Genomic DNA, 23256 nt, shown 5'->3' with positions numbered 1-23256 from the left:
TATTGGCTGAGGAATACCATTATTTCATGAAAAAATCAAAGATTGAGCATTCAGTTCTGAAGTGTTCATGAGAGCTCAAAAAAATAAAAATGGCAACTGTGCCTGCATTGTCAAAACTGTACCCCTTTTTAAAATAGAGATGACCCTGGTTTACTTAACATGAAAATGTCAAGTGTCACATCTCAACCAAAACATGTTTTTCTTCATGACTTGTGCCTAGAAATTAAAACATATGACTGTAAGTGGGTAAATTTGATTTTCCTTGAAATTAAGGCAGTTATGAATTCAACACATTAATAATTATATCTTTTAGTATAAATTGATATGCAAACAAAGGGGTTTTGCCATATTTTTGCTAAGAGGCTCAATTTTGTTAGTAGATCTGTTGATTCTGAACATTTTTCAGAAAACAAGAGAAATCCAAAATGGCTCCTAAAGGTTGACTATATTAGCAAAAGATTCATTGAATTCAACATAAATATTTTTCTGCTAGTTAAAATGAACCATTGCAGTTTAACAAATAGAAAAATAAAATAAAATCGATGTTCTGCATGACTGCATGACTTTTTTTTCTTAATACCAGTGAAAGAATTTAAAAAATTCCGAAGAACTGTTGGATAGACATTTTCTAAATTAAAGACTCCATGCTTTGAAATGTTTTTTCATCTTAGAAATTGTCCTCTTTCCCAATACAGGATTTCTCTGTAATTTGTTCTTTCTTTCTTTCTTCTTTCTTTCCTTTCTTTTTCTTTCTTTCTTTCTACCTTCCTTCCTTCCTTCCTTCCTTAGCTTTCTATTATATGGTTTAAATTTGCTCAGATATGGCACTAAGATAAAAATACACAGCTACGATTTTATCTTTTTCTTTGTCCTAGCTCTGAATAGATAGGAAACACTCTAATAAAATACCTGAATAATTTTTCTATTGCTGTTACCCAAATATAGACATAGTTTACTGCAATAATCTACGTAATAAGTGGGTTATTCTGTGTATTAGTTCTAATATTGCCTAAATTTCTTTCATGAAACAAGTGAAACATGACTGGAAAAAATACTAACTTTTTACATTTTTTTCTGTTCTGAAGGTGCTGAACGTGTTATTACACTGAAAATGGAAATCCCTGGATCTATGCCACCTCTTATCCAGGAAATGTTGGAGAACTCAGAAGGACATGAACCATTGACACCAAGCTCAACAGTGACAACAGCAGAGCACAGTCCAAGTATTTCCCCAAGCTTGGTAGATAATAGCAGTGTCAGTCAGTCTCCTTTGGTGCAGTAATAAATTTTCTCTAGTGAAATTCCTAACTTCTATGTACAAGGATGACATGGCATATTCTCTCTACGGCTGCTTATTTTTCTGGAATTTTACAGACACTACAATCCAAAAGGACCAAGAATTGTTTATATGTATCTATATTGTGAAGATATGGGTATGTTTATACACATAAAGAATAATAATGTGCAGCTTAATTTGAAACATAAATGTTCAGTACACTAAAATTACAATCATGTTTATGTGGGTGTGCGCATACGCATACGTGCACACGCACACACATGCACACACACACACGGAGTAAATTCTATTATTTCTCTACATTTGTAGGACTGTGCTCTGAATCTCTGATTTCATGAAATAAACAAACTGATATGTTGCTATTGCTTCTTTTGAATGGCCACAATTGCAAGTGACAAGATTGATCTTGAGGAGGTTTAAAATTTGTGGTTATACCATTTCTGATGACTTTGTACATATAAAATATATGAATATGTACTTTCTATCCTGGATGTTCGATGCTTTCCCTTTTTAAATGTGTACATGAAATGCCCCAAACTTCCCTTAGAAATGGATAACATATTTGTCTGGATAAAAAACGTTTTAAAAGACACAGTCTAAGGATGAAAACTTATCATTGCTCTTTTTAAAGACCTCAGTGTATTACTTCTTTCCCAGCAAAAGATCAAAGAATTTCACAGCATTAGCAGAATTTTTGTGGGAGTGTAACTGCCAGCTCAATTATTTGAATATAATTTGTTCTATTGTTAATGTCACTTTAAAAATATACAAAGAATTTATTACTTTGACTTCTTTACTTTTAAAAATACTGAAATTTTACTTCGTTTATAGCCTTCAAGGCAAAAACACTTTACAGTGTTATATTATTTTACTTGTTCACAACCTACTAGGAAAACTTGGTGAAATAACAACCAGGCATAATCACTACCTCTGAATCGATGGCACTAGTGGGGAAAAAAAACCCACTCTGGATAAAGTGTTCCTCAGTCCTATCATTCTCTTCTGTGACATCACAGGGCTGGCACCAAAACACCTTGAAACGGATGATGGAATCTGTGTCTATGACCTTGCTAGTCACCATAAAACAGCAAAAATGTGGTAGAATGGTTACAATTTTTTAAAGTGTCATTTTTTTTAAGGTTTCATTAAAAGCACTAGTGGATTTTTTTATATATTCCAGCAAATCTGTGATGTACTTTCACTGGCTTTGTTTGTACATTGAGATTGTTTAACAATGCTTTCTATGTTCATATGCTGTTTATCTTTTTCCATGAATTCTCTTGGCAAAAAATAAAATATATTTATTTTGACCCTGTGTAAACAAAAATTATTTAGAGCAAACTCTATACACAAGTAAATGGTTTTATATTTTTAATGTTTAAACTTCATTTCAAAAAGGTTTGCTGTTTGCAACCATGACAATTAAAATGTGTGCTTTTGCACAGCTTTCTAGAACATTTCTACAAGCCGGTCAGACACATGACATTTCAATGAGTAAAAAAGAGCATAAAACTGTAAGTTTAAGAACAAAATGTTAAAATGCCTACACACAATAATAAAATCCATCAATTACATCACATAAAATAAGTCAAATGTACAAAAAGTCTGCGACAGAAAAGGACAAAAGGACAACTTAAGAAATTTGTTGGAAGTTTGTGTGCTCTTTCCGCACTTAATTAAAACATAGCAAAATCATCATCTTCATCAGACTCTGCAAAATACTTCACTTCTTTTCTTGCCCGACCTGTCCGTGGCCTGGAAGTTGTTTCAGAAGCAAAGTCAGATGGGAAAATGTCTACATCAGAATCTTGATCAAATGCTGTTTTCTTCAGTTTCTGTTTTAAAATAATTATTAAAAGTTACTGGTGATGAAAATCTCAATCATGTAGCTATTTAAAGCTACTAAGATGCGTTTTTTTAAAAAAAGAATTCATATGTAAGCTAAGCCATGAATTATTTTACAATGCTTTCATTATGAGGACTCAGATTGTTGGGGGCAATATGCTGACTCTTTAAACCATTTAGAGAGGACTAAAAAGTGGTGTATAAGTCTAAGTATTATTGCTAGTGCTATTAACCATTAAATGTATCTAGCAGTTTGTTAAATTACCTTGCTTGCAATTGACTTGGGTGGTTTTCTTCCAGGGTTATATTCACCTTCATTTTCAGAACCAGATGCTTTCCTTTTTTTTGCTCCCCTGCCTTTTCCTATTAAAAGATTGAAGGGAGAATCTATCTCAGTTCACTGACTATATTTTACCATAATAAAATATAAAACTGAATGATATAACTGAATAGATAACACTATCACCATAGTAAACAAATAAAATTTAAATAACATTTTAAAGAGAAATCATTAAATATAAAATTGTTTAGAATTACTATTACTTTCAGATAATTTAATAGAACCAAGATTCCTTGCTATTTGTTACTGTATAACCAATTTCTCAAAGCAAGGTCCTTGACTGAATGACAGACAGAAGCTGTATGATTTTATTCTTGAGAAATTGTGTATCCAAATTTAATTATTATATTAATAAAAAGTAAAACTTAGCAGATCACTATCCTTAACAGGATATTAATAGATGAAAATATCATAGACAGAAATCTCTTAAATGCTATAGCAACCAATAGTTACATGAAACCCCTTTTTTCTGATAAGTTAAACCATAATCGTTAACCCAAAATCTATTATTTGCTATTTAGTCTGGCAGAATTTTTTTTGTTTTTGTTTTTGTTTTTTTAACTCGGCTAGATTCTTAATAATCAATAATAAATATAGTTTGAACTTTTAGTTGGTATATGTAGCTGGTTTTATTTTGTGTCTTAATTCTGCTTTTTCTTTTACAGTTTTATACTTTGCCTATGGAAATGCTTACAGATGTTTCTTGGAGTTTCCAAGCACTGGGGCATTGAAGGAAACCCAGGTTTTTCCTTATCATCAAAATGTAAAGAATCCAATCAAACTTTATTCAAATTGGCTAATAAGTAAGAAGTTAAACATAAAAATGGAAGCTTAATCTAGAGAAGACAAACATTCAATTGATTTGCTTGTTTCCCTCTGTCACAGATTGAATTAATTTGTAGATTTAATTCTAAACATGAAAATAACTTTTCAGTGGTCTCCAGAGTTCATTTATAAAATTACAATTCCTGCAATAACTGTAATTGTTCTTGAAATTGTAATGTCTGGCCTTAAGGATATCAGCTGTGTTATTATCACATGCAAAGTATTTGTAAAGTATTCCATATTTTAATTTTTGAAAGCATTCACAAACTATATTCACAAAGGTCAACAATTTCATTAAGTACAAAATACTGTAGAAGTTGTTGGCCGACAGATTACTAAACAAATTGAAATTGAGTCAAATCTGTCTTGTGACCTCCATATTTTCTTTACCTCTGCCATGACAAGAAATTAAGATCTGGATGTTTTAGTTGCTGTTGCTGGATTGTTATGTGTTACTATGAGACACAAGCTAGTTTCATTTTTTGTTCTGCCAAAAAGCAGATTCAGGCAAACTTTGCATTTATGTTGATTCCTTTCTGAAATACATGTTGATGAAGTAGGCCCAGATACTTGATGGAATTCCTCTTCCAGAATGAACCTTCTTGAATATTAAGGATAGCCAAGAAGCACTTTTCTGCATCTCACTTTGGGAGGGCTACATTTTGCAAAATATAAGAGCGTATGATATTTGAACTCTTTTTGTATAAGTAGCCCTTGACTTACAACCACAATTAAGCCCAAAATTTCTGTTGCTAAGCGACACAGTTGATAAGTGAGTTTTGTCTCATTTTAAGACCATTCTTGCTATAGTTCAGTGATTGCAGTCGTTAAGTTAGTAACATAGTTGTTAAGTGAATCTGGCTTCCCTGTTGACTTTGCTCATCTGAAGTTCGCAATAATCACATAATCCTGGAACACTGCAACCATCATAACTATGAGTCAAGTATCTGAATTTTGATCACATGACCAGGGATGCTGCAATGGTGTGAAAAATGGTCATAAGTCACTTTTTTCGGTGCTACTATAACTTTGAACAGTCACTAACTGAAATATTTTAAATCAAGGACAGCCTTTATTGGTATTGAAGGTAGTTCAAATTACTTTTTCCTTTCTATTGTGTCTGTTTTCAATATTGATTTTACATTGTTCTGAGATCTTAATATTAAGGGGTTCTTTAATAAAATAAAACTAACATACTTGCTTTTGTTTGATGAATATAAATTCAGTAAATATTTTTAATTTTTTTTCAGTGTATATAAACATTAAAAATACATATATAAGAAAAAGATGTCTTAGCAAATTTTAGCTACTGCTTTTAACAAAAAAATCAATTAATGTTAAATAATAAGATTAGAAATGTGTATCACAGCGTTAAGACAATTGGAAGTTTAAAACAACAGCTTTTTTTTTTTTTTACCTTTGGGAACTATGGACTTCTTTGGAATACCAAATTCAGTTTCTGAATCAGAGTTTATTAGTTCCATCTTCTTAGGTTTAGGAGACCTTTTCAGCTTAGAGGGCATATCTGATGATAGTTTTGCTGTTAATTATGTAAATAAATATTAAATTGTATCAGCCATTTAAGAAGCATCAACAGATTAGATTTCTACCAATCCTTCTTTCCCTGTCCCATACCCTAGCACATATAAATATGTAGGAAGGGTCAGTACTTGTTTTTGGTCTTCTATTGATAATGGGAACAAACTTTTAACAAATTTAATTCTATTTTTCAGGCAGTATTTTCAAAACTATTACAAAAAGATGGATTTTATGTGCTAGATTGTATTCGGTACCATACCAGTGTTTCAGAAGGACAGAGTTTTCTACAGGTTTTATCAGAGCAATGTTTAGCATGTTCTCATCTTAAGACATGAAAGTATTATTTTTTATATTTTTATAATAATTATCAAGAGCATTGAATTTAGAAGAGCAAGTAAAGTAGTAAATATAACTAGTAAATTTCAAACACTTGCCTTTTTTAGTAACAACTGTTTTACTTGAAAGTGTCTCTGTTTGTTTTGGAATAAAAGATGAAGAAAAGACTGGTGTTGAATCTTCTTCATCACTGTCAAATTTTGATGTATCTAAGAATACAAAATGTTTTTAATGCCATACAAGCCAACTATTACCTTCTAAAGACTAAACAGAAACATTTTTTTCATATTAAAATGATATAACACAAGTTAATGAATTAACAAAGATGCTTAAAATATTTCAAATGTTCGGCATGCTAAATATGTCTAAAATTTATTCCAAAAAATCTCAGAACAGCTTATTTCACACCTCAAAAAATTAGGGTTTTGCCTTTAAACTGAGATCATTTGTGAAGTGAGATGATTCAGAATGAACACTTCTCTACCAGCACCTAACTATGAGGAAAGTACAAAGAAGATATCAAATGATGCTTTTTTCCTGCCAGTGGATTATTATGATATGCCAATAATGGCAGCAAAACTAAAGCTGACATATAAGATCAATACAAAACTATTAAAGCCATTACTCAGAACTGACTATGCAAAGAAGACTGATAATTGATGAACAGTTTTATTGTTGTTGTTGTCACTGGCTAAGTTAGTTTTTTCTTTAAGAGCTTAACATGCTATATATAGCTCTCTCCACAATAAGCCCATGAAACAGATGGGCTAATGACTGGCCCAAAGTCACCCATGAACTTCTATTGTTAAAAGTAGACTTGAACCTATTAATCTTTACCACACTAGCCATTACTGAGTGGAACAGAGTGCCTATGTAGGTGAAGGTAATTAGCATAACACTAATAGTAAGTGGTTATCAATGTTCCTATCACTGCCTAAGCCCTCAGGCAGGGATATATAACATTTCTCTTTAAGATGTATGTTGAACCATTTTAAAATAATCTGGTGGTTTTCTTTTAATTACAATTAAATATAATTTATAAAATTATTAACTAGTTATATTTGTAATTATGTAAATAATTATATCAAAAATTACAATGTACAGTGTAGAACATTTTGGAAAGTCTATGAGGAGCATACCCAAGACCGAAAGCTCAAATAATTAACTTCTGCTTTAAGGTATAAAAAGCAAAAAGCACATTTGGTTTCATTGCAGCTGTTCAGTTTTCTATATGATCAGGGTATGATACGTAATAGTAATTAAACAGCAACTTTTAAACCAGAAGATATTTAATTCAACAAAATATTCTTCTGATTTATTTATCATTTTATATGATTTTCTAAGGCACTTTTGCCTTAGAATTAGCAACATCTCATATCATTATATGTTATTTTATACTTATTTTCAAAAAACAGAATTCCATTTTCTGGCATCTAATGAGTTTCATTAGGAAATAAGAACTTACGTTTTTATCATCTTAACATAACTGTCTTATGTACTAAATTTTTAAATGCTTGGATATTTCCCAGGAAAAGAATATTTTCTGAGATTCTAGAAGAGATTCAGTGACAATGGGTTTTAAACAAAGGTTCCTTATTCAATAATGCATTGCCTACTGAGTTGAATGTTTGATATACATACCAATATTGGCTTTCCGAGAATAAGAAGGAAACGTGAACAGGTTGCCAAAATCTTGATTAGTTTTGTCTTGGGAAACCTTCCTACGATAAAAAGAATTTTATTTAAAAAAATTTCCTCTTCCTAAGCTGCTAAAAAAAAACTGCAGAGGAAAGGCATTTGATTTTGTCCAGGACTGCAATACAAAGTATATAATAATACATAGATTAACCTATACAGGAAATATATAATAATATATAAAATGAATGATCAAATGGCTAGTTATGTTTCATTTCTATGTGTTACCTCACTTCAATAGCCAAAAAATTCACATACTCCAAATAATATATATATTTAACATCTGAGATACATAATATGTCTACCTTAGACACATAATATGTCTACAAATATGCCTCATCTACAGATTTGTAACAATTTACATTTTGTTCATCTTCATACTGCTAGTTAGAGACTAAGAAGATACTATCCCAAACCTATGACACTTACTCTGGAGAAGGCTTTGATTTAATTGGAGAGAAATCATATTCATCCTTTTCAAGGCTATCTGAGGGCACAAATTCATTTTCTCTGTCATTGATGTTTGGAGATGTTTTTACTTTCAGTTCATTAAGATCATTGTTGTTGGCATCAGCATCATCAGCATCATCTTCTTCTTCTTCTGAGAAATCAAAGGTGTATTTGGGCCTTTCAGCTGGAAAGGTAGACACAACCATAATCTCTGGTTCATGTTAAATGTTATACTTTGCATTTCATACTATGAACATTTGAGGATTTCTGGAAAACCTATAACATTGCAATATTTTTTTTGCAATGTATCAGTCTAGGACAATAAACATTGAATAACAAATCAATACTGTAATTAAATATAGATAGGCTACCTTTCTGCAAATTTGATTGCATAATTTGTTACACATTTAAAAGACGATAATTGTGGATATGGTAAGTGAAGAAGTTTGGATTACTTTTGGTTGTTTTTTTTCCACTATAAACTTGATAAAATCCAAAAGGGGATTGACTTCTAGATCTTATAAGTAGCCTGGAAAATGCAATTCCACAGATGGACAAATACATCATTTGCACTTTGAAATGAAGATAATTAGTTCACAAAGCAAGCTAAGGTATAAATACAAATGTTTTTAGCTAAATAATTTCACTGGTGAAAAAGTCTATTAAAAGTTGTGCTGTATGGAACTGTTGAAGTTGAGACAAGAAGGAAAAACTTTGATAAAACAGTTTCAAAACTAGTCATATATACAAAGGAGAGGCAACAGATCATTGCAAACTTATTGAAAAGTTTAGCTGACACTGGAATAATTTTAGGCAAAATATTATTATTGCATAGAACAATGATCTGCATGATAAGGATGTCAGAAGGGAAACATTTTATCTGACAACAAAAGCTATTTTCAAAAGTATGAAAAAAGCCTTTTTTTAAAATGATTTAATGATTAAGCACAACATTCTTACTGTAAAAACAATGGTCAATTATTAAAACTCATTTACAATATAAAACTAAACAATTTTGCTACATTATAGATATTGCCTTTGCTACCTGCAGCTCTTCTAAGTAAAGAATCTCTTGGAATAATCACAGGGTCATTTTCTTCCAAGTCACTTTCAGATTTTGATTCATCATCTGACCATGGATTTCGTTTCTTTATTTTTTTTGCAGTAGTCTTTGTGGTAGATGGTGTTCTTCTCACTCTAGTACCTAAAACAAGCAAACCATTAGTAGGATAACAAATAATCTTAATTATATTTTCTCTCATTTAACATTGATAACTTCCCAAATTAATGAAACGGGAATTAACACAGGTAGTCCTTGATTTATAACCATGCAATCACACCAGTTTTATCTGACACCCAATACTGTTATCTCTCACAGATACAGCCTGATGACAAGGCGAGGTGGGTGACTTGATAGTCCTTAAATCAAGTTTGGGCTGGTAATGATCAGGTTGGATGCTTCCTTGCCCCATAGATGTCTTGTGATCTGTACAATGTGATTTTTCATTATACTAAATTAACTTAGATATTCAATTTGGTGTAATGTTAAGACATCAGTTTAGAAACTATGAGGCTGTAATCCTGATTTAGGCACAAAATCAGCTGGGTGACCTGGCACTTTCTCTCACCCTGAGGAAGAAGACAATGACAAAGAAAACTGCAGGGATTGTTCAGTCTCTAAGAACTGGACACCACTGAACAGAAGAAAAAAAAACTAAATCAGGATCTGCAAAATTTTAAAGAAAATTATGTATTGATATTTATTTATATTTATGATTCAACACACATGGATGTTAATCAACTGCTTAATGCTATTTTAACTATAGTACTGGTAGATCACATTAAACAGATAAGTCACTGGTCAGTGCTACTCCTGTAATTTGGGGAATTTGCACGTTTTTTTACTATTATGTTAGATGTCACTGGTGAAATGTTTTGTTTATTTGATTGGGTTAAAATTGGGTTTAATTTTAAAGTAAAATTAAAATTGCACTGAAGGACTGCAGCCATTATTACTATACTAATATGTACTTTGTGCCCAGTTCCTAAAATATAATACTCTTTTATCTTTATTATCCAAAACTCATACCAGGGCAATTCAGTTCATGGCCATATCATTCCAAGTATAAATAAATCAGTTGCTATTGTTTTACCATTTTTCCTGAGGTAAGCACCCTAGCTATTATTTTGAATGGTATTTCTCTTGAATGTAGATCCCATGTTCTATTTTTGTTTTTAATGCTTTTAAACCTCAATTTACAATCTCTTTTTGCTCTTGCATTACTGGGGAGCAATTACAGGACCCAAATTTATTTCTATATATACTGTCACATGGGACGCATCTTCATTCCATATTAATATAGCAATCTTTTGCACTAGTATTAATCTGTAGTTTTATAGTTTGTTGACCATTTTCTCCTAATTGCACATGGTAATGACACTGAAAATCCTATTGTACTTTTTTGCCATCTAGCAGGTCAGGGACACAAAACTAATGTGTAGAGTTGCAATTTTATAAAACTCAAATTCTCTATAGGGGTTATTTGATTTCACAGATAGGTGTCAATTTTGGCGGGGGGGGGGGCAGCGAGGCTATTTTGTAAATGCTACTTTCTACCAATAAAAAAGAATTGTATTCTCTTCAACTGGTGGGAATTTTGCCATTTCTGAAGAACCAACTATGATTTTCAAGTTCAATTATAATGATTGATGCTCTCTTTGTTTGTTTTCTTGCAGGTTCATTATTACTCAAATCAGATAACATCATCAGTGCTAGAGTGCCAAAAGAGTACCAAAGTGCCAAAGAGAGTACCAAAGACCCTCCACCTCCACTTCAACCCTGAGTTAGAAACATTTCCTTTTATTTGTATCCATTATTATAGTTAACAAATGTCTCTTTTATTTGGACTCAGGATCATGACAAATTTTCTGTCAGATGAAGCAACACTGGCTTCTGCCCTTCTTAGTTTAATTATTCTTTAACTGTTAACCTGTTATGCCATGAACATGATAGTCTAACCTCTGGTATAACTTGTTCAATCTCACGATGATTGTTTTTATCCAGTAATATATTACTAGTCACAAGTTGGATGCAATTACACTGATATTTCCATTTTGTCTCCATGTTGAGCAACCTATTGCCTTCTTAGTCCGCAGTCTGTTGGGAATTGAGTGTGTGAAACTCCATTTGCACAAGTGGCAGGCATGTGTGCAAAAGAACTCCTCGCCTACCAGTCCTCAGAGCCAGAAAGATTGGGGACGGCTGTATTACAGGACTGTCCTCATTGTATCTGTTTTTCACATAGTGATGACTCTACTATCTCAATATGTTGCCTTGTCCTTGATTCCCCAATAGCTGGACAAATTGAAAATAATACAAATAAATAAATAAATGGTTCTTAATTTTATCTTCTACAAGCATGATAATGGAAAAGGTATGGTTATCCAAATATTTTTTTTTCAATTTTATTTTTATCAGTAGATCTAAATATTATAGTTTTAGCCTTAAAAAAGTCACAGTGCATGTGAGGCAAAAGATTTTTTCAAATACTACAAATACATGACACTGGTGGTACACCTTTGTAATGTTTGAGCTTGAATAATAGTTTATGGGCAAAAAACCTACTCTGGGTCTCCACAAGAGATATCCTTCTGTCACACTATTACTCACCAGGCTCCTTCTTTTCTCTCTTGGGCTTAGGTGTCTTAATCACTGGACCAGAGGTATTAAGCAACTCTTCTCCAGGACCTTCTATTGGTGTACTACCAAATTCTTCATCAAATTCCAACTTTATTGCTGAAGTATCAAGGTCCCCCTAAAATTAAAAAAAGAAAACAAATGAAGTTAATGTTATTATTGGGAGAATAATGCAAACTGAAAAATACGCTCAACATGTAGCTTTGGAGATAAACCTCAATTTTCAAATTCCACTTCCAACTTAGAATTTGAAATTACATATATTGTCTTTCCATTTCTCAAAGCTATATAAGGCAACTAGCAATCAATTAAACTAAAACATAGAATTAAACTATATTAAAACACATACATTATAAATAAAAAATACTAAAAGATTAATCAATTAAAATTTAAAATTTGTGTTTTAGCCTTTGGAAACTAAAGAGACAAGAATAACATTCAATTTCCAAAGAAGTGCTTTCTACATTTGGATAGTACTACAGAAAGAAAAGCTTATATTCTAGTTACTTTTTTGTTAGGTTACTATTAAAGAGCTTTAAATACTGCTATTCTAAGGAAAATCCAAAAATATTCAGATAGTCTAGAACAAACTGGATAATCATTTCATAGTTTTACTACCCTTTCCTTTTTGATGCTTTTTAATCACATTGTTATATAGTTTTGCTATATAGTTTTTTTTAAAATATTTGCGATTTTGTATTTGTTCAATAGTTTTTAAATCGCTTCCAATAAAAAAGATATAAATTGTTTTTGGGAAAATGTAAGATATATGCTAACCAAAAATATTTTAAAAGATGTATTTTACCTTCTTTTTTTTTAGCAATTTCTTGCTGGCATCAGCTTTCATAGCTGATGTAATTTGTGGAACTATTCTTCTACCAAAAGGTGAAGGCATAGTCTCTTCTAAATGAAGTTTTTTCACCTTGGGTTTACCAACTTTGCCTTTTATGGGTTTGCCAGTCATTCCTGCCAGTACATCCTCTCTTTCCTGAGCTTCTACTTTCTAAAACATGCATAAAAATAAAAATTAGATATAAATAGCTTCTAAACTGTGTAATAACCTATTCTAAGGTATTATATTAATACACATATTTTTATAATTCATGCAGTTATGAGAGTAGCTTTAAATATAATATAGCTGTATTCTTTCACTACTATTCCTATAAAAAATAGATTAGACAATTACATCAAATTCCTTACCAAATATTCAGTTTGAAAATCAGACAAATAAAAAATTAAAAGCTCATTAGTGTACATTTAAAGAAATGTTATTAGATTTTCAAGTTGCAAAGTAAGAAGTCAAATATGTAGAAAAATTTAGGAATAATTGAGGAATTTATTCAATCCAAAACTGTCTGAATACGTCCCAAGTCTCACCGAAACCAGGACTCTACGTTTCCTTATTGTAACATTTGCAGCAAATAGAAATTTGAAAACACAATTCAGAAATGAAATTACGCAAATTTCATTCTCTTATAATGAACATAGTTATCTGAAGATAATTGCCTCCAAATAAGTCTAATATAAAACTTGATAGTATACATGAATTTTAATATGTCAGCATACTTCAAGTTCTTCTATAAAAGCTGCTAAATCTTCTTTCCAAAGGTCAGAAGATGATTTTCTCTTGAGATCACCGAGGTCCTTTCCCTACAAAACATAAAAGAATAACAAAATAATTTGTATTAGAGAAATGTTTTGAACACTTAAGGTAAGCCAATATAAGAACATAAATATAACTGGATAAGGCCAAGGTCCATCTTAATCCAACATTTTGTTGCTGACAGCGGCTAGAGCCCTGAAGTATTCAGAAGTAGAAGTTTGAAATCTATCTCCCTCCTTCTAAAGTTGTCCTACAATTGATATTTGGAGGCAAGGCTCTCACAATTGGGAGATAATATTAAGACTTCAAAACAAATAGGATTTAACAGACCTAAAGGTAAAGATTCTCCTCACACATATGTGCTAGTCATTTTCGTCTCTAGGAGGCGGTGCTGGAGTAGGTGGTGCCATCTCCATTACAAAGCCGAAGAGCAAGCGTTGTCCAAAGATGTCTCCATGGTCATGTGGCCAGCATGACTAAATGCCGAAGGTGCACGGAACGCTGTTACCTTCCCACCAAAATGGTTCCTATTTTTCTACTTGCATTTTTACATACTTTCAAACTGCTAGGCAGAAGCTGGGACAAGTAACAGGAGCTTACTCCGTTACGCAATGCTAGGGATTCGAACTGCCGATCTGCCGACCTTTCTGATCGACAAGCTCAGCATCTTAGCCACTAAGCCATCATGCCCCTCTGTAACAGACCTATCCTGGGTAAATTTATCCCAGTCACCTTTTATAACCATTCAGATTAGTGGCTATTATCTTGTTTTGTGGCAATGGATTCCACACAATAATTATGAACCTTGTAAAGTTGAGCTTTGATCTTCTATGTCAATATTATCAAGGGATGCAAAAATTATGTACATTTTGTTAGATTATATTGTTCATTAACAATATAATAATGCTATTAAATTATAATTTTGAGAAATAAATTTAATTTAAAAATAAACATGTGTTAACTTGCAATTTTGCATTTTTTCAACATAAAGGAATATTCTCAATAGCATATTGGGAAATACCTTTATCTTCAAAATTCAGAAAATACCTACTTTTGTATCTCGCTGCTTAATGATTTCCTCAACTTTCTCTTTAGTAAGACACCATAAAGACATATTTAAGATGTAATTGAAATCTGGACCTGAAGTAGATCCTGAAGAAGATGAATTATCATCATTCAAGTTCTGCATTTCTTCCTCTTCTGCAGCCTATTTAAAGATAAAATTAGTTAAAATACTGCACACATATGAATAAATTGGGAAACATAGTAAAAAAATCTAATAATGGTGAAAAGTAATTTTTAATATATTAGGTAGGAGATTGTCAAAATATTTGATCACTTTTTTAAAAGAGTAAATATAATAGCAATAGCACTTAAGATTTATATACTGCTTGATAGACCTATCTAAGCAGTTTACAGAAGTCAGCATCTTGTCCCCAACAATCTGGGTTCTCATTTTACCGACCTTGGAAGGTTGGAAGGCTGAGTCAACCTCGAGCCAGTGAGAATTAAACTGCCGAACTGCTGCAGTCAGCAGAAGTAGCCTGTAGTACTGCATTCTAACCACTGTGCCATCATGGCTATTTCAAAAATGCTCAAATTCAAAATTTCAAAAATACTGGCTTTTCTCTTCAGAGAAAAGCAAAAAAATATTACAATATGAATAGCTGGCTTGTTTATATATAGATATTAATAATAGATGCAATAGATTATAAATTATCCTGAAGACTGTTACAACTCAGGCAAGGCAAAATAGACTCTCAAAGGCTAATAACACCTATAGAATTGTTAAAAATACAGTGTGACTCGGACTGACTTCTATCCAAAAAAGGACCATTTAAAAAGGGACTTTTAAAAAAAGTCTTTACTGTGAAAAAAAAATTATTTTCTCAAAAGGCAAAATCACTGTATATTGAACATTCCTCTAAGACTTTGTTTTCTTTCTTGCTTATTTTTCTTCATTCCTATCAATATATTTGCTGATGAATTATTCAGTAGCAGGAATGAGAAAAGGATACTGGCCCTGATTTTCATACATTGTACAAAATTCTAAAAAGAGCCTTCAGTTCTATACAATTAATAGTACATCTTCCAACAGTCAATTTGCCTAGGCTTAAACTCCTTTTTTAAACTCTACTGAAGAAATCGATGTGCTTATCCTGTTGAAATGCATGAATGTGATGGTGATTTTCTCAACCAAGTAAATTAAAAAGACCAGTAGTAGAATTATGACTTACTTTTTCTTGCGCTTCCTTCCAGGCTTTGACAGGGTCAGATTCATAACCTCTCTGGACTAACATCTGAATCAAATCTCTCTTTGATTTGTTTTCTAAGGGGGAAAAAGAGATTGTAATAAAAAATATATATGCATCAAAGAAATCAATTCAAGAGAAAATTATAATTTTCCTTTAATTCTTTATTGTTCTTACCTATGGCAATTTTGCCTTGTATTTTTTCTAAAATAAAGCGAGCTTGATTGTTAAGCTTTGTAGATTCTGCCCCTAACATTCCTATAAGCCACTCCTTACGCAAACCATAATAATTTAAACGCAAGTCAAAGAATTCTTTTAAGATATCTTGCACAGTTTCATATTTCTTCAGACATCCCATATGATCAAATAGTACCTGGAGAATAAAGAAAAAATGGATTAAAAACTATTTCCACTATTCCACAATGTTAAATAAATGCTATTATTTCTAAAGGAAAAATAAAATTATTATAGAAAACTAGAGTCTTAAAATTTCTCAGCTTTAAATTCAAAAATCAAATTTCACTTGTTTTACCTGATATTGACAAAGCTGTTTTTTTAATTAATAAGAATGTACTAATCTTTGATACATATACATGAAGTTTTTTATTTTGTTTTTTTCAGAAGTATCAAATATTAAATTAAAATCAAAGAAGCATTTTATTTTAACTTACAACTAGTCATTTTGTTTGCATATAGTATTAGGTAACCCCTTCAGTGTAAGCTGCATGTGAAATCTGGACAAAAATGACCAATGAGTAAAGAAAAACAAATAGCGGAATGCAAATTATATACATATCCAGACACACATTTCATACATTGTTATCCTGTTTATTATATGTTTTATATGCAGTACTAGTTCGATACCCGTGCATCTTTATGAAACTATGTGGTCAGGCTGTTCGGGGGGAGGAAAATAAGGAAAAACAAATTCTGCCTCTGTGTACCAGCATCCATCGGTATTCATCTGGCTAGCGTCCTGTCAGTGTGTGAGAGAGTTGAGGGCTGTTTGGAAAGTGAAACAGTATTTGCTGTGTGAGCAAGGAGACAGCAAGGAGCCTGGGTGTGGCCTAGCTGAACTGATCTGTACTAAAGCTGCTTAGTGCTGTGAAACTAAAACTGAAACTCTCCTCTCTGCTTGTTTTTTGCATTTGGAACAGATTTCTTTTCAGGTGGGGAGAGGGAGTAGAACTCTTTAGCATCAGAGTGTATTAATAATAATATACAAAATACTAATGCTCTGATGGTCATTTCAAAAAACCCTTTCTTAGTGAGCACCTAGAAGCCAAGAGGAACATACATGCCAAATTTCAAGTTTGTAGGCTTCACAGTTTCTGGAGATTTTGTGATGAGTGGTATTTTGCTTTTATATATATATAATTACAATGTTATTGCTTGTGGCTAGCATGAGAGCAAAGGGCCAGAGAAGAATGTGCAGGTGGGGAAGACAGAGCCCAGTACCTTCTCTATTGACTTCAGCACTAACTTTCTGGAGAAAATGAAAGGAAGACTGCAAGTAGCTATAACATGATTGTGGAGTGCTGCAACTTATAAGTGAAAACTATTTACTAAATTCCCAAATCATAATCATATGGCTATGGGGGTGCTGGGAGGGCTAGAATTCTGAGGATCAGTTGTAACTACCATTAATTTAGTGGTGTCATAACCTTGAATGATCTTTGAATGAATGGTGATAGGAAGCAAAACTAACCAACAGTGCAAAATCTCAGTAACTATCCATGTCTCAGTAATGTATTTACACAATTTGGGAAGAAGTTCAAACCATATTATTTCAGTCATAGACCAGCATAGAACAATTAACAATTATGCTAAAATATAAATAAAAATGTTATATTGATAGAATTAGATAAAGATAAAATTACAAAGTATAGGTATTAAAATGCAAAAGAACCTGATGAAATTACAATTAATTTTATAATCACTAATTTATTGTTATAAATAACTAGAATAAATAAAATGATATATTATTGGAATTTAAACAATGGTGGGATACTTTAACAAAACGTTTCTCTGCCCTAATGATTTGTTAGGAATCTTTCCACCAATTAGTTGGGTTGGCAATGTATAAACCAACAATATACGTTTGTAGTTTGAAGACAAGGTTACTGGATTGATTTGTATTCTATTCCGATTGGTTGATTGTATTGTGAATTGCCATAAGAGGGATCTAGAGATCATGGCTTGCTCTCTCTGACATTCTGTATCTCTGACATTCTGTTGCTATCTCACTTTGACTCTGAGTCTGTTGTATTTATGCTGTGCTTATACTTTGATATTTTTGTTTACTATAAATGACAAAGGCAACCGATAAGAAGACTTTGTAATTGGATATTCTTTGGACTGTTAAACGTATATGACCTGGACCGTTTATTGGACTGTGCTATTTCTTAAAGTAAACTTTAACTCAATTTAGTGTATCTGTGTGTGGCTGGATAATTATTCATAACTATTCTCATAAACGTTTCCATGTGCATATCCTTGTTACTCAAGGATTACTCTGTACATATCATAACATTTCTTCCAACAACCAGTTCACCAAACTGCTCAGAAAGTTAACAACCGGTTCCCCCGAAGTGGTGCGAACTGGCTGAATCCCACCACTGAATTTAAAAAGAACACTGTGAGAATATAAACCTATGCTCAATTATATTAATTCTAATATCTGCTGTAACCCTGCTAGGGTTTGTTAGGATTGTAGCCATTATATTCAACCAACTTTAACAAAGAAATAGCAAAAGAAAACATAAAGTGGTATGTGTATATTTAAAAGGAGAAGAGGGAAAATAAGTAAGGCAGGGGAAGGGAGAAGTGGAGTGAAAGGAAGAGAAAATATTTTATGGAAGCCTAGTAATGCTTAGAATCACCTCACTTGGAAGACTTGTTGTAAAGATCATTTTTAATCATAACTCTTACAGAGAATCAGACTACGTTGTCTGAAATTTCTGCCATATGGTCACCTAGCAAAACTAATTAGCTTGCCCTGCCCAGATATTGTGTCATGAGGAAATATGATCCATAGTTTCAATTTCTCCTGACCACAAGGACTGAAAAACATCACACCTTTTCTCCAAGACAGCAGAGCGGAGAACATTATAGTGAGCCAGAGTAAAAGCTCTTTTGATGTTTTGAGGACAATATTGTAGAAATAATGTGCAGAAAACTTTTTTATGGGTTCACCGAGTATATGATGCGGCCTATTTAAGTTGATTTTGCAGAGCTATATCTCTGGCACATTGCTTTAAAGATGCTTTGACTTCATCAAATCCAAATGGAAACAATACAGCAGAGGTGGTATTCAGCAGGTTCTGACCAGTCCTGGAGAACTGGTAGTGGAAATTTTGAGTAGTTCATAGAACAAGAAAATACCACCTCTGACTGGAGATTTTACAGTATCCTTCCCCTGCCACGTCTACCAATCCACGCCCATAGAACCGGTAGTAAAAATTTTTGAATCCAACCACTGGTTAGAATACATAATGACTTAAAGTGACACAAAGTAATTTATGCCTTGAAATCTGAAATTTATCTTGGAGAGTCAAAAAAGGAACAGAACACAACAAGAAACCAAAGCCAAATTCCTTATGAATATTTCTTATGAATTCCTTGTGGAGCTTTTAATAGTTCTATGTTCTTCTATGTACATTTTGAAAGTCATAGGACAGCTGTGATATTATTTTGTCCTCAAATACTTTTAGTCTGCCAGGTGTATGAAAACAAATCTTAATATGGAAGCTTCATTTCTCATCTTCTCATTTAGGAAGTAAATTTGTTGGTGCATGAAAACAATCCCAAGATATTTGAAGACCTAAACTTGTTCAATATCTTTGCCATTGATTTGCCACCTATGATTATGTCCAGAAGACTTATTTGAAAAAAATAGCTTTTTAAATTATTAATAATTAAATTATTCTCTCTGAAGTAGAAAGCAATTGATTTTACAGCTCCTCTCAAAACAGTGGATGAAACAGAATTGGTAGCTAGGCAAAACTTATTGGAAATTATTTTATTTTGTCTATAAATTGATAGCCTATTCTGCATCCTCATAGAAGAATTTAAAGGTGTTTAATAAATCCTGTTATGAGGAAAAATCATTCTGCATCTTTAACAACAATGTGTTATTTATTATTAACTTTAAGGCTGCAATCCTAAGCATATTAGTTGATTGCACGCCTTGCCGAACAAAATACTGTAGTTTCCTTCTGAATAAACATACAGCATGTGTTTCTGTAAACCTACATATATATGAAATAATTACTTATTTAGTCACTGTTTTAGGAATCAGATGCTAAATAAAATGGCCAATTTTGAATTTTCAGTTCATTTAAATGCTGATTAATATCTTGAATAGATAAATAACTATAGGCCAAGTACAATTTTTTATTTTAAAATACCTTGAAAAGAATTTCCCAGCATTATTTTAAATAAAGAATTACTAGGGAACAGATGACCTGAAGTAGACAGCAAAAATAGGAATAAAGCCAGACAAACTAAAGGGACTTCTAATCAACAGAAGGAATAGGCTGGGGACTGTAATTAAATCTCTTTGAAAGATTTACTCCCTTATCCTAGGATGCCACTTTACCTTTAAAAGTTGGAGGTGATTAGGAGTGTATTATGTTCAATGCATGAGCTGCGTTATTGGCTAATAATCTCTCAACAATTCTTCCTACCTTGGTTATATTACATTTATATTGTATTATATTTATGCAACCCCTTTTTTACAGAACTACTTTTGAAGAGTACTAGTAGAACAATTCCTAAGCTATTTTTATTCAAGTATTTTAGGACTATTTGGATCTATTAAAATCTATAAATTACACTGGATAACAAATACTTTGCTTTCTGAAAATTTTTGGATGTATCTTATAAATTTTTGGCTGCTAATCCCAAAAATTATTATACAGGTAGTTCTTATTGAAAGTACACTTGTTCAGTGACTATTCTAAGATACGATAGCACCAAATGAGCAATACTTATAAGTTCTGAAAGTTTCAGTTTTCACAGTATTCACATGATTGTAATTCCCATGATTGCACGTGCTCAGCAACAAAACCAATGGAAAACCCAATAGAAAGAAGCATCTGGCAATCATATGACCATGGGATTCTGTAACATCAGATTTACCTAACGACTGCAGCTGAGAACTGCACCATAAATTTGTGCAGTCACATAATGTCAAACCTTATGACAACTTCACTTAGCAACAGAGTTCCTAATCCCAATTGCCATGATCAACTGAGCAAAGAGAGAATGCTACTTTTTGTATAAAATATACAAAGAGAAACATTAGTCATGTGCTACACAGAATATATTACTAATATAACACTGAAAAATGGTAAACAGCTACTGGTCTGGAGGTCAAACATAGAGGAAAGTTACCATAGAATTACAAGTTAAACTTGTTTGAAGCTTAAAAACTTTGTGGAGTCCAGCAGCCTCTGCTTGAGCAAGCTTTTCTTCTGTCATTTTTACAACAAATTTCACAGTTGTATCAGTATGATATTCTTTGTAATCAGAAATTAATGCTGGTGTTTTTTCAGTCCCATTCAACATTGGTTCTAATACTTGTTCTTTATAAACCTGTAAAGACATTAAAATGAAAATAAAACGCAAAGAAAATAGTTGACATATTTTAAGTTTAAAATTGCATCAAAAATATTTACCTGAGTCCATGTTCGAACTGGAAGTTCTGTAATTTCTACTGTGTTCCTATCAACCACAAATATTTCTCCACTCACTACATATTGATTCTGACCAAGTTCTTGGATTGCTCCTTTAAAGTTTTTGTAGTTTGGAAGCTACAACATTAAAAATATGCATTAATTATACACATCTTAAAAAGTCTCATATATATTTTTATAATTGTAGATAACAAAAAGCATTCAATTAAAATCGAATCAGTATCTAAGGCTAAAATAACATTGATATAGAAATGGCATGTTATTTCTGTAGGAAACTTCACACTATTAATTTTTCCATACAAATGAGCAAACTAATATATAACCACAGAGAAAGGACAAAAGTGAGTGTGAATCACAGTGTATACAAGGGTGCTTTTTTCTGCATAAATATGACATAAATGTGATATTTGTAAAAAAAATAAAAGTCCTAAAACTAAAAAAATATTAAACAAACAGGTCAAAAATATTATATTTGTTCACTGATTTATTAAGGAAAAATTTCCAAAACTATGTATTTGTGTTTGGCAAAGGTATTAGATGCATTGCAGGAAAGTAACTCTTTCATCTAGAGCAGGGGTGTCAAACTCAATTTCATTGAGGGCCACATCAGGGTTGTGTTTGATCTTGGGGGGGACAAGGGGCATGGCCAGGGGGCATGGCCTGCTCAACATGACCTGTGGCGGACTGAGCACTCTGCCAGCAAAAATGGGCTCCCAAGTTGCGATGGCTTTCTGCAATCCTCTGCCAACTAAAACAAAGCTTGGAAGGACCACACACAGCTCTCCCTACTTCTGTTTTTGCTGGAAGAAGCACTGCAGGCTGGTCTTTGCTGTTTCCAGGGTGACCCTGCGGGCCAGATCTAAGCACCCTCTGGGCCAGATCTGGTCCCCAAACCTTGAGTTTGACACCCCCTGCTTTAGAGTTTGCTGAACAGAGTAGGTAGACTGTTTTTGGTTGAGGGTTCTTTTTTTATTATTTCAACACAAAAGTCTGGTAGTGTCTTTCTCGTGCTTGGCTTGGGCATGGCAAGGAAGAGTTCTCTTAGTACTGCTGATAGTTGCACTCTAGGTGTTTCTTGCTAAAACAAAGGTTCTTAACCAGGGGTGGGATTCAATTTTTTTAACAACTGATTCTGTGGGCGTGGCTTAGTTGGTGGGTATGGCTTGGTGGTCATGTGACTGGCTGGGCGTGGCCAACTCAACATCACTCACATCGAGGCACGCATCTCCTCACCTGGCCTCTCGTGATGTGGGGATGCTGCAACAGTCGTAAGTGTAAAAAAAACGGTCATAAGTCACTTTTTTCAGTGCCACTATAACTCTGAATGGTCACTCCACACAAGCAAAGTAACAGCAAAGGAGGTGAAAAAAATTCTAGAGATGTTCCTGAGACAGGAAGTCTAGTCCTGCCAAGAATGTAATAAGGGTTAACGGAGAGGCAGTTTCTGTAAGCAACACCAGAATGTTTCCTTCCTGCCTTCCTTACAGGATTAGGCCAGTAATTTCCTCTAACAACCGGTTCTCCGAACTGCTTAGAACGTTAACAACCGGTTCTAGCAAATAGGTGCGAACCTGTACAATCCCACCCCTGTTCTTAATTATCAACCACCACTACTGTGATGGCACAGTGGTTAGAATGCAGTACTATAGGCTACTTCTGGCTGCCTGTAATTTGGCAA

At 32.8% G+C, this 23256-nt stretch overlaps 2 protein-coding genes across 4 annotated transcripts in view; one reads left to right on the top strand and one right to left on the bottom strand.

Annotated features, from left to right (window-relative positions):
- RARB (retinoic acid receptor beta) overlaps positions 1–2601 on the top strand; it is a 135736-nt gene extending 133135 nt beyond the window's left edge. For all 3 annotated transcript variants that reach the window (XM_087915520.1, XM_026708151.2, XM_087915521.1), the window contains one exon: positions 1086–2601. In XM_087915520.1, coding sequence (XP_087771646.1) covers positions 1086–1282 — 197 coding nt within the window. In that variant the 3' untranslated portion in view covers positions 1283–2601. The remainder of the gene's footprint in view (positions 1–1085) is intronic.
- Positions 2602–2651: 50 nt separating this feature from the next.
- The window catches only part of TOP2B (DNA topoisomerase II beta), a 62408-nt gene continuing 41803 nt past the window's right edge, over positions 2652–23256 (bottom strand). Inside the window, exons 22-36 of the mRNA XM_026708145.2 lie at positions 21561–21695; positions 21277–21477; positions 16057–16252; positions 15865–15956; positions 14679–14834; positions 13591–13674; positions 12830–13027; positions 11998–12142; positions 9373–9531; positions 8307–8511; positions 7824–7903; positions 6281–6391; positions 5725–5847; positions 3408–3505; positions 2652–3132 (exon numbers count right to left, since the gene is read on the bottom strand). Of these exons, the coding sequence (XP_026563930.1) occupies positions 2974–3132; positions 3408–3505; positions 5725–5847; positions 6281–6391; positions 7824–7903; positions 8307–8511; positions 9373–9531; positions 11998–12142; positions 12830–13027; positions 13591–13674; positions 14679–14834; positions 15865–15956; positions 16057–16252; positions 21277–21477; positions 21561–21695 (2142 nt within the window). The 3' untranslated portion in view covers positions 2652–2973. The remainder of the gene's footprint in view (positions 3133–3407; positions 3506–5724; positions 5848–6280; positions 6392–7823; positions 7904–8306; positions 8512–9372; positions 9532–11997; positions 12143–12829; positions 13028–13590; positions 13675–14678; positions 14835–15864; positions 15957–16056; positions 16253–21276; positions 21478–21560; positions 21696–23256) is intronic.

This window comes from Pseudonaja textilis, chromosome Z (assembly GCF_049901715.1).
Source record: "Pseudonaja textilis isolate UNSWEBS1 chromosome Z, rPseTex1.2, whole genome shotgun sequence".
NCBI classification, from domain to species: Eukaryota; Metazoa; Chordata; class Lepidosauria; order Squamata; family Elapidae; genus Pseudonaja; species Pseudonaja textilis.
This window is presented reverse-complemented; position numbering and strand designations above follow the sequence as displayed.